This window comes from Geotrypetes seraphini, chromosome 14 (genome assembly GCF_902459505.1).
Source record: "Geotrypetes seraphini chromosome 14, aGeoSer1.1, whole genome shotgun sequence".
Classification (NCBI taxonomy): Eukaryota; Metazoa; Chordata; class Amphibia; order Gymnophiona; family Dermophiidae; genus Geotrypetes; species Geotrypetes seraphini.
The window spans coordinates 70,699,795-70,715,786 of record NC_047097.1 but is presented as its reverse complement, the minus strand read 5'-3'; the positions used below and the strand labels follow the sequence as shown (position 1 = coordinate 70,715,786).

The following is a 15,992-nucleotide window of genomic DNA, read 5'->3' as shown; positions in this document are numbered from 1 at the left end:
CCATATCTGGAGGGCCCCTGAGTATGCATGGATGACGCCACACACATTTGCGCATGCTCCAGGCCCTCCAGACACGGTTAGAGTTCGTTCAGGAGAGAAGAAGCTTTGTTTTGAGGGGGGGGGGGGCTTGGGGTGGAATGGGGCGGGGCGGAGACGGAATGGGTGGGGTTGTGTGTCTGGGCTTTCCCAGAGAAAACTATGGTAAGCCTAAGTTGCCTAACTTTATTAGCATGACAATTTTGCATGTGTTGTCCATATATATTTGGATTTAGTCTGCAATGGTGGTGAGGCAATTTTCTCTTGGGGCTGTGGCTCCATGTTGTTGCCTTCACATATTTTAAATTCTAAGTGTGTGTTCTAGAAGTATTAATTGCACTATTACACCTATTGAGTGATGTTTTGACTTCTATAAAGCGATACATTTAGTAGTTAAGGAAAAAAAAAAAATATATATATATATATTATAGCCTATATATACTGGGATGAGGAACAGAGAGGTTAGGAAGAGTGAAGGGGATTGAAAGGGGTAGAGAATTTTGCTGTAATGAGCTGGAGATAGCAGAAAGCAACTGTAAGGGGAAGAGAGACTGGGAATGGAGCTAGGGATGCAGTGGAATGGCCTTTGAGAGGTCCTGCCCCACCCCCAAATACTTTAGGCTTAGACCCCCTCCAAAATTGCAGCACCTGTTGCAAGAGCCCCTGCTGCCCTCTGCTATCCATTCTCCCTTTCTCAGTCCTACCTCCTGGTATCTGGTATCTCTTTCTCCCTTGTCCTCCAGAGTTCTGGCAGGTGACTGGCAGAGGCAGTGAAACAGACTTCCTGTGACTGAGTTCTATTTTTTAATTATGTGATGGTTTATATGTTTAAAATAAATGAATAAAAATAGTTAAATCTTTAATTACCTAAAGCACTTTATGTGCAAAACTAAAATTGTTAAATATAGGTATCTATAAGTTATCCAAAAAAAACCCCATTGTGTCAGTTTATAACTATTTGGGATATTACCAGGTACTTGTGACCTAGATTGGCCCCCATGAAGACGGGATATTAGGCTGGAAAGACCATTAGCCACATCTTCAAAAAGATATAAAAAGGATGGCGTGGTCTTTATCATAAGGCATATAGGGACAGACCTAAAGATCTCAATATGTAGACTATAGAGGAAAGGCGGGAGAGGGGAGATATGATAGATGTTTAAATACCTACGTGATGTAAATACACATGAGTCGAGTCTCTTTCACTTGAAAGGAAACTGGAATGAGAGGGCATAGGATGAAATTAAGAGGTGATAGGCTCCGGAGTAATCAGAGGAAATACTTTTCTACAGAAAGGGTGGTAATTGCATGGAACAGTCTCCTAGAAGAGGTGGTGGAAACAGACTGTCAGAATTCAAGAAGGCATGGGATAGGCACATGGGATCTCTCGAGAGGGAAAGAGATAATGGTTATTGCGGATGGGCAGACTAGATGGGTCCTTTGTTCTTTATCTGCCATCATGATTCTATGTTTCTTATGTCTGATAAGCACCCAGAAATGTTTTCCTTTAATCCAGGGTACATCTCCTGATAGATGTGAACGTGGACTGCAGTACAGAGCCTCGCACTGTCACCTACGTCTCTTTGGGTTTAAATCCTTGAAGTATATTGGTGCATAAACTGTTGAATTCAGCTTTGGTTACAGCTAGAAACAGCAGGTCTTGGCTTGTAACGTAAGGTCCCAGTATCCTCTAGAGTTAGATTTTTTTCCCTATGTACCAGCTTTTCTGCATAATCCAGCAAATCTTCTAACATGTAGCTGCTTGTAAGTTGAGCTTATGGCACTATTGTGTTCCTGCAAAATAATCTCATCTCCCCACAAGTTTGAGAGCGATGTCTGGGTTTCATGTAGCTGATTTCCGATGTTATCATTTAATGCGGCTTAAACAGATCTCACAGCTACTTCCTTCCCATCCCTATCAACTAAGACATGTGTACACAAATCCTGAGTTTCCAAGGTAGCTCTAGGAGAGAAAACCATGGCTCCATGTCCAGAATAAATAACACAGAGAAGTGGCAAAGAAAGTTGTGCATCTCTACTACTACGACTACTATTTATTATTTCTATAGCGCCGAAAGGCTATACAGTAGACAGTCCCTGCTCAGAAGAGCTTACAATCTAATTTAGACAGGACATTTCAGGGTTGGGGAGGTATCTAACAGCAGTGAGGGGGAGTTAAGAGTTGAAAGCAGTTTAAAAAAATGGGCCTTTAGCTTGGATTTGAACACTGCCAGGGACGGAGCACGACATATTGATTCAGGCAGTGTGTTCAGGCATAAGGCGCCTCAAGGAAGAAGGGACGGAGTCTGGAATTGGCAGTGGAAGAGAAGGGTACATAAATGATCTAGAAACAGGGACGAAGTGTGAGATAATAAAATTTGCGGATGACACCAAACGATTTAGTGGAGCTCGGACTAAAGAGGACTGCGAAGAATTGCAAAGGGACTTGAACAAACTAGGGGAATGGGCGACGAGATGGCAGATGAAGTTCAACGTTGAGAAATATAAAGTACTACATATGGGAAGCAGAAACCCGAGGGAGGGATGTTATTAAAGGAGAGTACCCAAGAAAGAGACTTGGGGGTAATGGTGGACATGACAATGAAGCCGACAGCACAGTACGCAGCGGCCGCTAAGAGAGTGAATAGAATGTTAGGTATAATCAAGAAGGGTATTACTACCAGAACGAAAGAAGTTATCCTGCTGTTGTATCGGGCGATGGTGCGTCCGCATCTGGAGTACTGCGTCCAATATTAGTCGCCGTACCTTAAGAAGGACATGGCGTTACTCGAGAGGATGGAAAACCTTTCATACGCTGAGAGATTGGAGAAACTGGGTCTCTTTTCCCTGGAGAAGAGGAGACTTAGAGGGGATATGATAGAGACTTACAAGATCAGGAAGGGCATAGAGAGAGTAGAGAGGGACAGATTCTTCAAACTTTCGAAAAATAAGAGAACAAGAGGGCATTCGGAAAAGTTGAAAGGGGACAGATTCAAAACGAATGCTAGGAAGTTTTTCTTTACCCAACTTGTGGTGGACACCTGGAAAGCGCTTCCAGAAGGCGTAATAGGGCAGAGTACGGTACTGGGGTTCAAGAGAGGATTGGACAATTTCCTGCTGGAAAAAGGGATAGAGGGGTATAGATAGAGGATTACTGCACAGGTCCTGGACCTGTTGGGCCGCCGCGTGAGCGGACTGCTGGGCACGATGGACCTCAGGTCTGACCCAGTGGAGGCATTGCTTATGTTCTTATGTACAGATAAGAGGGGCTTGCCCAACGAGCAGAGATCACGGGGAGGGGGAGATGAGCGAGGAGAGATATCGGGGGGGGGGGGGGGGGCTTCAGAGTGAATGCACTTGTAGGTCAGCAAGAGGAGTTTAAACTGTATTTGGAAACGGACGAGGAGCTAATGAAGCGACTTGAGAGGGGTAATATGAGAAAAGCGGCTCTCACGGAATATGAGTCGCATAGCAGCATCTCACTCCATGCTGCTTTTAATAAAGATCCAGGTTTTTTTCCCGATTGTCTATCTGTACTTGACTTGCACTTTCTTTTCAGCCTAGGCATCGTAACAGGGTAGGCCACAAGGTCCATGGCCTCCCCAAAAATTGGCAGTCAGAAGAGTCAGTTGTGGCTCAACTCCCCCACCCACCTCTTCCGGGCTGCAGTAATTTTAAATCTGCAAGCAGCTACCACGCAGCATCGCTATAGAATGAAGACTTCTACGGCAGGTCTGCTCATTGGCGCTACATGGCGGCTGTACGCAGATTTAAAATTACAGCGGCTGGGGAAGATAGGTGGGGAGTTGTCGTGCCACAGGATCCTGCTGTGGCTAGGGTGGTACTTCTGCGCCCCCCCCCCAAACAAACAAAAACCAAACATTCTACTGCCTATACTGAAAAACATGGAAGTTTAAGCACTGTTGAACTTGATCTCTTCAGCTGAGTTTTCATTGGCTCCTCAGTTCTTACAAAGATTTTTTTTTAGACTGATACAGTACTGATGGGAAATACTAAAGCTATTTTAATAGTGTGTGGTTTTTATTTTTAGATAAATAAGCCTATAATGAGACGGCCTTTCAACTCATAACCCTTCTGCCCCCTGCTCACCACCCTAGCTAGCAGTTTAACCATCCCCTCTGACTGCAACCCCCACCCTGGCATCCTGGTAAATGGCCAATATGCGTGCTAAAAATTATATTAAATTTTCAGGGAAAGGGAGAGTGTTAGGGTGTGGGCATGACAGCACTACTCAGCGTGTGAAGCATTGCTGCTTCCTAATTAATTAGCGTGGGGACTCTTATCGCTTATAAAATAGATGACAGCATGGGCTGACATGGTAATTAAATGACTGCACTCTAATTAGTGCGTGGCCATTAATCGGCTTATTTCCGGCCACAGCCAAAGTGTCTTGGTGCGCGACAAAGACCCTCAGTAGGAGTGCACTGAGGCCACTTTCACTGCAGCTTTAGTAAAAGGACTCTAGAATGTCCAGTTTAGGGACATAACTCTTAAAGTTGGAAACAAGAGTCCTTTTAATATTGGACTTATATATTTTGGTCTTTATAAGTATTTACAATTATGTGTTTTTACAGCAACATTCTGTGAGATGGGGTGTTGAGTAATCATGATTATTAAATTATCATGGATGGTGTGGGGTTTAAATGTTTGAAAGAGGGGTAGGGGGATGAGGGAACAAGTCTAAGGGCTCCTTTTACAAAGGTGCGCTAAGCGTTTTAGCGCTTAAAAGGAGGCAGTAGCGGCTAGCGCGTGCTATTCCGTGCGTTAAGGCCCTAAGGTGCCTTCGTGATAAAGGAGCCCTAAATGTTTATATAGAGCACTATTCAGGAGTCATGCATTGTGATTTATGGGAGTGAAGCTGTTTCACGTCAAGTAACCTAGACCAGAAGGATTTTAAGAAAGAGAAAGTGTTGAATATATTTTTAAGTTTACGATGTGTCACTTTCCTTTTGCAGTAACTATTCCTTCTATGTCCTCGACAACCAAAATCTCCAACAATTGTGGGACTGGAGTCACCACAACTTGACAATTAAAGAAGGGAAAATGCACTTTGCATTTAATCCCAAGCTCTGTGTTTCCGAGATCTACCGCATGGAGGAAGTGACGGGAACGAAGGGGCGCCAGAGCAAAGGCGACATGAACCCCCGGAATAATGGAGATAGAGCATCATGTAAGTACATGGGCAGGTCAGACATTCCAAAGGCATAAGAGGGTATAATATTTGTAGCACCCAGACTTTACACAGTAATGTCAAGGTGTCTTTGATAGGCAGGTGGAGATTCTGAAAGCACTGTGCTTTTTCATGACATCTTAATTGGACAGAATTAATACACTTCTCCCTTCTTATTCACGGTTTCTGCACTCGTGGTTTCGCTTATTTGCAATTTTTTGGATGCTGATTCTGCCCTCCAAAATTACATCATGAGTAGAGTTCCTTTTCTTTTACTGTACTGATAAAAAAGTTTAGCGCTTACCAACATTCACTCTGAAAATTGCTGCTTCCATGCTTTCACCCTCAAAATCGCTGCTTCCCAGCAACTCCAACATAGGCAGACACCCAGGTCAGTTACTGTGGATAGCGTGTGCAAGCGGTGGGGCCCTGCCATCCCCTCCCCCTGCTTCCTGATCATCCGACATCCTTTCAGACTTGGGGTTGAGGGTAGTTATGTTTTTTTGCTGCGCTAACAAACCTTGCCTTTACGCTTCCCAGCACTGTAAGTGATTCGGCGTGACAAGGAGGAAAACACACATTTCTCGTGCAGCCGCCAAACTGCGGAGAGCGCGCTTTGGCGTGCACCACTACACCACACATGGGGTGGTCAGGAGCGAGAGAGAGAGCTAGAAACTTTGTGACAGCCATTCTCTCCAGCTTTCAGCATTCACTACCTTTAGGTTTGGGAATTGTCTTTGTTTGTTTTCTTTTTTTTCCATTGTTTGGTTTCATAAATTTGGATTTAAACTCTTCCTCCCCCTCCCACCACCACAAATAGTAATAATAGCGGCTTTTTTCAAAAAACAGCGAATAACAGTTGAAAAGTTATTCGCGGTTTCAATAGTAAAAACGATGGCGTTTGCACAAAACCGTGAATAACATATAAACAGTTATTTGCGGTTTTTCCGTATTTGCGGCTGTGTTGCGCCCGCATCCACTGCAAATACGGAGGGAGAAGTTTATAGCAAAATTGGAGCTGGGTCAACACTATATTGGGCCCCCCTCTCTCACCTCTCCAGGAACCCTCTCCCCCCCACCTTTCAGGATGAAGCAGGGAAAAGTGCAGAACCTAGCTGTAAGGTATGCTAGCCATAATAGCTGGTGAGTGAGCAAGGGGACTATGCTTTGAATGGACAAGCTTAATGGGTAGAGCTGGGGATCAGCCAAGTTAACCCATTTCAAAAGAGAAACTCAACCCTGGATTTCTGCAACCCTGTCCTGGTTCATTATGGAAGCTGAAGTGCTGGTTTCAATTGGTGGCATCAGGGACTGTGAATGGGACACTGAACTGGGATACAAGTTCAAAGACAGGACTGATCTAAAAGTCTCCCTGCTGGAGCTGAGTAACTTGGCAGATCTGAAGCAGTGAACTGAGAATCAGGGAAGCTGGGCAGATCATTTTCACTCTCCATTGCCTCTGGTACAAACCAGAGATTCCAAGAGTGGACTGCTCAAAAGAGTGAGATTTAAGGGCAACGTGTCCAAGATATAAATGTACAGTTTTATAAGTGAAAGAAAAGGTTCACAAATGGAAAAGCAAAATAAAATATTTAGCTGTTTTTGGGTTGTTGTTTTTTAATGCTTCTGAAAGAATATAGTTAGAGTGGAGGCAATATTAGGACAAGGAATTTGCCCAAGTAATTGAATAATTAACAGGGTAAATTCTTTGGGCTGAAAACTTTTCCTCTACTTAGTAGGTGCAGAGGTACCAATGAACCTCTGCATTCCAGCCCAAATTTTCAAAGAGAAGCTTTATTTATATGAGCCTATCCTCTCCAGACACAGAAACGTAAACAAGTGCATGCACTCTCTAGCTCTCATTTCTGGTGCGGTCCTATGGCTCATATGCTCCTGCAGGCAGTACCCCCATCATTCACCAGGTCTGCCCGCCATCATGTAAAATGCTGGCATTTGTTGCCAGTTCTTTTCCTCAGCTGACGGCAAACCCTCCACATTTCCTCCAGCTCTAATTCTTTTCAATAGCCCCCACCCCCACTCACTGCTGATCTCCAAAGACCTTGTGCAGAGATCTGCTGTCCCTACAGCCTCTGCAGCTCAGCCCCTACTTCCTGTGACTAGAGCAGCTTTCCCATGAATGGAGCCTACCATAGCCTGTGCAGTGGAGGTGGGGAGCATGAAGAGCTGTAGTGGGCTAAACTCTGAAAAAATATCCATACACTTAGCTGTCCTTCTGGCTTTGAGCCAGGTAGTTTACAACTTATTAGAATCCTGAAGAAATCCAGCCAGTTGGCAATTGTAGCCTCCTGAATCCTGGGGGCATCTGACAGGACCCCCCCCCTCAACTTTTGGGTAGTTTGCCTAATCCGGCTCTGGGCATAATGTACTCGTATTTGACTGTGGAGTCTTTGAGAAGGTTCCAGCCAAGCATGTGTCTTGAGGGTCATGTACGGTGATGTGTGGCCTTGGATGTGTTTGTTTTTTGATTGTCATGGTATTATGTTCTCAAACAAGTTGTTCCTGCTTTTGATCCTTTTTTTAAATTTTTCTTTGTAAGCCTAATAACACAGATTTCTTTGTGATCAGGATCTTCTATTTTCCATCAACATCAGAATGAATCAGCCATACAAGCAGGTGACGTAATTCAATGGTATTGACACAGATAGCACTCTCAGAGCTCAGACAACCATGAGAGGCTTTTCTAAACAGGTCCTACAGGTCTCTTCAGCTTGTTTTATGTTCTTGAATCACCTTTCTGTTCATTCTCGTATTTCTTAAGTTTTTTGTTGCTCAAGACAATTCCCCTCCCCACCTTTCTTTTGCATATTTTTATGTCCCTATTGATTCTCCCCTTCTTGAAGAAGCATTTTCATTTTTACCTCACAAGCCAGCTGTTTGTTCCATGCCTGGAAGTTTCAAGAGGGGTGCTCCTGCAAGTGGAGGATATCTGTTATGGACAACCACTGCAAATGTTAAAGATTTCTGGTACCAGATCACAATGTCCATAACTCCCCCACTGCACCAGAATGCCATAGGACATAAGAACAGTCTTACTGAATTAGACCAAGGGTCCATCCAGCCTAGTATCCCATCTTCATGGAGGCCAATCCAAGTCGCAAGTGCCTGGCAAAAAACCATAGTAGCAGAATTCCATGTCACCAATCCAGGGCAAGCAGTGGCTTCTTCCATGTCTGTCTCAACAGCAGTTTATGGGAACTTGTCCAAACCTTTTTTTTAAAACCAGCTACATTAAACGCTCTTACCACATCCTCTGGTAACATATTCCAGAGCTTAACTATTCTCTGAGTGAAAAAATATTTGCTCCTATTGGTTTTAAAAGTTTTACTCTGTAACTTCGAGTGTTCCCCCTAGTCTTTGTAAATCTTGATGCAGCAAAAAATTGATCCACTTGTACCCATTCTACACCACTCAGGATTTTGTAGACTTCGATCATATCTCCACTCAGCCGTCTCTTATCCAAGCTGAAGAGCCCTAATCTCTTTAGACTTTCCTCATATGAAAGGAGTTCCATCCCCTTTATCATCTTGGTCACTCTTCTTTGTACCTTTTCTAGTGCCGTTATATCATTTTTGAGATATGGAGAAGGTTTCAGCTTATTGTCCACAATGACGCCCAGATCTTTTTCTTGAGCGCTGACCCCCAAGGTGGACCCTAGCATCCGGTAACTATGATTTGGATTAGTCTTCCCAATGTGTGATTGGCCATCAAGCTCCAGCTCTGTCTCCCTGATTGGTGGATACACAGAGCTCTCCCATGTGAGTGGCAATCAGCAACTCGTGCGCTGAGGGATCGAAGAAGCTGAGAGGGAACATTGGAACAAAGGTAGGCTGGCATTTCCGTGGTAGCACCGGATAACCAGCGTCCATCCCCGCGGGAGTCCCGTGGACCTAAGGGATTCCCATAATCCCCGTTCCCATGCAGACCTCTACCTCAGAATTGACCAATCAGGACCCCTGAAGAAGACCTTTTTGGCCAAAACACGGACCGTGTTGGGTCCTCTTCATTGATTCAAGTTGTAGATGTACTTCATTTTTCCTAAGACTGTGAATACCTATCTTTCTTATATAAATAAAGCCCACATCAGCAACATCAGACTTCACAGTTTGTTTTGTTTTTGGACTTTTACTTTTCTGTGGAATTAGGTCAATTATTTTGTTGCTTTCATGAAGGTGCACATGCAGATATAGGGAGGTGGGAGGGGGGGCACAGCAGCAGTTGTGAGTTCAGAGGTGGTCCTAGAGAATGACATGGGGACAAATTTTTTACCATCCCTGTGGGAACTAATTTTCCTGTCCCATCCTGGCAAATTCTTTTCCTGTCCTTGTCCCATTCCTGAAAGCTCTGTCCTCATCTTCACAAGCCTCAAACACTTTCAAATCATAAGCAGCAACATTCTAGAGCTGAGACTGTGATGTTATAATGCCTCATTCCACCAATGCCTAAGCTTCGTCTTCATCTGCACAAGCCTCAAACACTTTAAAGGCTTGTTCAGTTAAGACAGAACTTACAGGAATGGGGCAGAGACAACGACAAAACTCACAGGGAAGGGGAAATTGAATTCCTGTGGGGATGGGGAAAAATTTGTCCCTGTGTCATTCTCTAGATCAACCACCAGTCCATATACCAGTGCCGGTCCACAGGGCCAGCATGTGCATCAGGCCCAAAACAGTGTTCTTCAACCGCCGGTCCACGGTGCGATCAATGCGGTGTTATCTTTGAGCCAGCTCCCTCTTCCTAACTGATTCAGTGCACAAAGCCACGGACAGTGGCTCCTACGGGCATCTTGTGCTGAACCAGAAGCCTTGGCTTCCAGATGAGGCATGGGACGTGCAAGGTGCATTTAGTACTATTATGGGGGCGGGGTCTGGGATAGACATTGGGTAGAGATGGGCGGGGTCTGGCCCACGACTTAGCCCAGTGTTCTTCAACCGCCGGTCCACGGACCGATGCCGGTCCACAGAATAATTCTTTTATTTCTGCTGGTCCATAGGTGTAAAAAGGTTGAAAGCACTGCTCTAGATGATCCCTTGGCTTTTAAGTATAAAAAGTCTAGCAATGAGAGAGGTACACTGGCGCTAACTCTCGGAGGGTTTATAGGAAAACAGGTGTTAGTGTGTGTGTGTGTGAGACATGGCTTGATGCTCACCTGAAGAAGTTCCCAAAAATATAATTTGTGCTATGCTTACTTGAAAGGTGCTTTCACTTATAATACCATTGGCTTTTTCTTGGTTATATTTTGCTTTTGGTGGGAAAGGTAGCCATAGTATTTTGGTTGATCCCAGAGTTAACTTGGGTGGGCCCTTGCATACCCCTTCCCCCCAATAGATATATAAAAGGTATTTTTGTTTGTTTTATCTTCTCCTATCCCCAATCCCCTGGCCACTGACCAGCAACTGCCCGATATACCTCTGAAGCGGACATAGTGATTCATTTTTGCTTCCTGCGCTGGCCCATCAGGCTTGCCTGTACCATGTCCTGCTCTCTCGTTTCCTTACTAGCGGAGCACAGCACAGCCTGCTGGGCTGGCAAAGATAGCGAAAATGAATTTCTGGCCACCTGTGAGGTACAGCATGGAAAGGAGTTCAGCGATGAGGCAGATTGTGGACCATTGACACAGAAGAGGGAGAGAGGGGAGTGTAGTATCGCTGCTAGGTGGGCCTGTGCCCACCTATACCTATGACACTGCCCATGATTATGTGATTGCCAATTTCTGCCCAGTGCTTTGTTTGGGAGGCAGGGGCAGATAACAGTGACTGACTGCTTCTGTGTATCCAAGCTGTCATAGAAAACAGTGCCGATTCTGCTCGGAGAGGTTTTACCTTATCAACTGGTTGCAAGCAAAGACTTTTCAGTATTATTTTTTTTACTTACCGGAGAAAGAGAAGTAATAAAAACCCCATTGATAAGTGTCCCTATTGTCACTTGTTTCTAATGCAGGTGAGAGCCATATTCTAAAGTTTGTTTACAACTCAACAATGAAGAACCGGATAAAGCTGATGTGGGAGCGCTACCGCCTGCCGGATTACAGAGATCTCCTTAGCTTCACTGTTTACTACAAAGAGGCGTGAGTATCTCGATGTTCAGAAGCGAACAGCTGTAATGATCAGGTAGGGCTCTTTCTTACCACAGGGTCCACTGATGGAAAGAGAGTTGGCAATATCTCTTCAACAGTGCTTACATTGAGTTTTCTATTCTCTACAGCCTGCTTATTTCCATTCGTATTTGATTCCTTACTCGCCATTAAGAACTTTGAGGTCTACTCAAGATAATAGAATGGTAATACCCTCTGTTTATAGAGCTAGACGGGAGTCTACTCAAAATAAAGCGTTCTACTTTGCAGTTCCAAATTTATGGAAGGTTCCAAGGTTTTATTAAAATTTGATTTAATCACTTATCTAATTTCTAAGTGATTTTACAATATATATATATATATATATATATATATATATATATATATATATATAAAAAGAGCATGAACATAATAAAAATGCCATTAACAATACCATTAATACTTACAAAAAAAAAACCAAATTGCAAAGAAACATCAACTAATAATTGGCATATTAAAAAGGGATAAATGAGACAGACAGACGGGAGACAAAAGGAAATAGGGTTAGAAATAAAATTTGGATAGGAACGAAAGACAAATAAGGAAAAAAACAAAAGGAGAAAGAGCTTGTTGCTGCTTAATTCCTTAAGGGAGTTAAAAAGGATACTGTAAAATTGAAATCAAATGTTAAAAGCTTCTTTAAATAAATGACTCTTGAGTAGGCTTCTTCTCTAACAAGAGCTGGTAGGGTATTCCAAAGTTGAAGGGCTTCAACTGAGAAAATGTCATGCTTTTGGTTCCTATTATATGAAGGGAGGGGACCGTCAGCAATTTACGATTAGATGATCTAGGACTGTGGGGTGGGCCATATGGGATAAGATATTTATCAATAAGTTGGGGCAATTTAGAATAAATCGTTTTAAATGTTATGAGAGAGATTTTGTAAGAAATTCTTTGAGTAATTGATTAATATGCCATGAGAGTTGAGATTAGAGGCAAATTTAAAATCTTTCAAAATTATGTTAAAAACAGTTTTTGGTTGTTTGTTTGTTTTTTTTAAAAGAAGCATTTGGGCAAGATTTAAATCAATCCCATATTACTCACATATTCTAAATGTTCTAGATCTTCAGTCAGCAGTCTGGTGAAATTTTAAAGTTCAGTGGTATTTTTATGATTTTATTTAGGAGTGAATACTTTTTGGTATGGTTGGTGTTTGTATGGTTAGATTTATTCTGCTCAACAATGGAGGGTTATGGGTTTTTAAGAGTGAATGTTTCTTAGTATATTTGCTGCTTATATGGGCCTGGTCTATACTATCTAATAATGGAGTTCTTTTTTATATTTATTTTATTTTGCTTTTATTATATTCTGTAAACCGCTTGGACCAGTGAAATGAACGAGCGGTATAACAAGATCAATAAACCATGAACCATAAGAGTGGGGAGAAAAGTGAAATTTTGGAAAGGAATAAATGGTTTGATGCATGTGGGTTTAAAACATTTGTTAAATTTCAGTTTTGGAATGCCTTTTTAAGCTTTACTAGCTTTTATTGCAGATTTTCAAAGTCTTACCAACCCCTTCGTTCCATCTCTGTTCTTTATTAAACCTTTTGGTTCCCCTTGCTGCCTCCTATTTTCATTCCATTCCATCTCTGCTAACCTTTAGTCCCTCCCACTCCCTGCTGCCTCCTCTTCATCTCTCTCCATACCCTTCCTCATCTGTATGCCTTTTCCCTTTCCTATCCCGTGCCTCCACTGGGTCCCCCATATCTATCTGTCTCCCCCAGCGGCTGCTTCCTGCCTCTTCCCTTCTCCCTCCAAGCCCTCTCCTACCAGCTTTCCCTGCAATTTTTTCCCCCCTCCTTTTCTTGGGTAACCCAACATTAATCAACAGGATCCCGCCGTCTATCACCATATACAATCTGCACCAATGCAGCAAGCATTTTTTTAAAACTCACAGGCCACCATATCCTGGTTACTGGTCACTTGCATGACGAAATCAGAGTAGTGTTTGAGAAACCAGGATTGTGTCTTGGGGCAGTGGCTGCACAAAATGGAGCAGAGGGCTGGGGTTTCCGTCTGCATTCCCACCCTTTTCCTTTTATGGATTACATGCCCACAGATTAAGAAATGCAGGGTGACAGTATGCCACCTGGCCACTGAGCCTTGAGAGTGAACCGAAACAAGACGTCAAAGCCATGCAGAGGAAAGTGACTAAAATGGTATGAGGTCTGCACCAGAAAATATATGAGAAGGGACTTGAATATGTATACCCTGGAGGAGAGGAGGGTAACATAGTAAATGACGGCAGATAAAGACCTGAATGGTCCATCCAGTCTGCCCAAACATACACTCTCTATAATTTAATTATTTAATTTAAACTGTTCTTTTTCTTCAATATTTCTTGGCCAGAAACCCAGAGCTCTGCCAGGTAATGTGCATAGGTTTCATCTACTGGAGTCTCCATCAAAGCTCACTCCAACCCATCTAAACTGAGCAAGTCTGCCCAGTACTGGCCTTAGCTCCTTCAATATATACCATTATTTTCTGATTAGAAATCCTCTGTGCTCATCCCATGCTTTTTTTAATTTTTTATTCTGTCACCATTTTCCTCTCCACCACCTCCTTCAGGAGCACATTCCAGGCATCCACCACCCTCTCCGTAAAGAAAAATTTCCTAACATTATTGAGTGATACAGACATTTAAACACTAATCTTAAAAAAAAAAAAAAAAACCACGCACGCACACACACAGCCCTGAGAGAACTAGAGGACAAAAAATGTAGGAAAGGAAATCGAAAAGCAACTTCAGGAAATATTTTATGGAGAGGGTGATGGATGCTTGGAATGCTCTTTTGCAGGAGGTGGTGGGGATGAATTCAAAAAGGTTTTGGGATAACCCCAGAGTGGGACAAGGTTGGGGAATAAAAATATGGAGTATTTCAAGTCAAGTTTAATAAAAATTTATTATATCGCTTAATCAAACTTCAAGACAGTTTACAAAGATAAAAAAGGGAAACACAAAAGTATACATAATCAAATGGACAAGACACAAATTGTAACAGAACACAGTAATCCACAGACAGGACTGAAATGCAAGGAAAGGGGGTTGAACTACAATATTTTATAAGAAAGAAGGAAGTAGAGAGGAACAAAAGGGAGGGAGAACAAAATAAGCAGCAGTAATACAGAATTAAAATGCATGTAAAACATCCTTAAAAGGACGATTATAGTCCAAAGGCATCTTTGAACAGGAATGTTTTTGAGTTGCTCTTGAAAGTGTTTAGTGATGGATCTTATCTTTCGGGGTTGGAGCTGAATTCCAAAGCGTAGGGGCAGTTACGGAGAAAATATTAGTTTACATTGTGTTAATGTTTTAATGATGGAATTGAAAGCAAGTTTTGGGTAATGAGGAGGGATCGTTGTGGAGAGTAAGGAATTAAATCTGTCGATGAAATCTGGTTGGCCACTGGTTGATAAAATAATGAGTGGAGTGAAAAGGTTTGGATAAATTCCTGGAGGAAAAGTACATAGTCTGCTGTTGAGAAAGACATAGGATGGTAGCATGGAATGCTGCTTCTATTTGGGTTTTGACAGGTTCTTGTGACTTGGATTGGCTTCCGTGAAGATGGAGCACCCCTCCTGCTCCTGACTTAAATGTACGGGGAGGGCGATAGCAGGGGGCGCCCGATTCGATGGTGGAGGGGGCGACAGAAGGAGGGAGTGGACATCCCTCCTGCCATACCAGTTTGCGCGGGGGAGATGATGGCAGGAGAGTGTGGGCATCCCTCCTGCCATTTTTTGGGTTTGGGGAAGGAGGGGGATCTTTGGGGGGGGGGCTTTTTTTTTTAATTGGGCAGATATTTGCGTGTGCTATACATGCAAAATATCTGTGCCATTGAAAAAAAAAACCCAAAACGACAGAAGCCCTGACAGCAGTGACAGGAGGTTGCATCTCCGGTCAGGACTCTGTACTGATTCAATCGTTCACTGAGCGATTGAGTTGGTGAGTTTGCATGTAAACTTGATAGTGAATCAACCGCTGTTTGAAAATCGGCCAGAGAATAGGCCAACAGCAATTGAGTCGCTATCTTTGAATCTGGTCTTTATCTGCCTTCATTACTATGTTACTAAGTAAATACACTTTTTACCACATGCTGTGTGTGGCTTCGTCTTTGCAGTCATGTTCTTCAGCCTTTGTTGCTTGATGGTGCTATCCTTAAAACCTTTGCTGAAGGATGTGTCTTGCAAGGACAAGACAGTTGGTAGACAGGAATTGCTGGCCCTTGAATATGTTTGCAGGGCCGGCACAAGATGTACACAGTAGTCATTAGCTGTGGGATATCCTCTCACCACCTAGGAGGAGTGTGGCCGGGTTTACAGCATGTGCAGATATTGGAGATCTACTAAGCAGCCTCTTATGCCTTACAAGGAATATTGGCTGTGGGCCCAGCACAGAAAAGAACTGAATGTTAAGAGCTAGACCAGTCCTGATGCAGGATGTAAGCTAAAAACAATTACAGATCAGTGAACAGACGTGCACGGAGAGTTGTATGAACCAGAATTAGGAGTTCTGATCCTAAAACTATTTTCAGAATAATTTCAAAATACAACAGAATTTCCAGTGTCCAGATTCAGAAATTGAATGTTCTGTTTTATTTGAGGTTTCCTGGTGCTACTTTATACTTTGAGGACT

At 43.1% G+C, this 15,992-nt stretch overlaps 1 protein-coding gene across 1 annotated transcript in view; it reads left to right on the top strand.

The window, feature by feature from the left end:
- IGF1R (insulin like growth factor 1 receptor) overlaps nucleotides 1–15,992 on the top strand; it is a 384,398-nt gene that overhangs the window by 302,083 nt on the left and 66,323 nt on the right. The window contains exons 6-7 of the mRNA XM_033920005.1: nucleotides 5,013–5,227; nucleotides 11,186–11,312. Coding sequence (XP_033775896.1) covers nucleotides 5,013–5,227; nucleotides 11,186–11,312 — 342 coding nt within the window. The remainder of the gene's footprint in view (nucleotides 1–5,012; nucleotides 5,228–11,185; nucleotides 11,313–15,992) is intronic.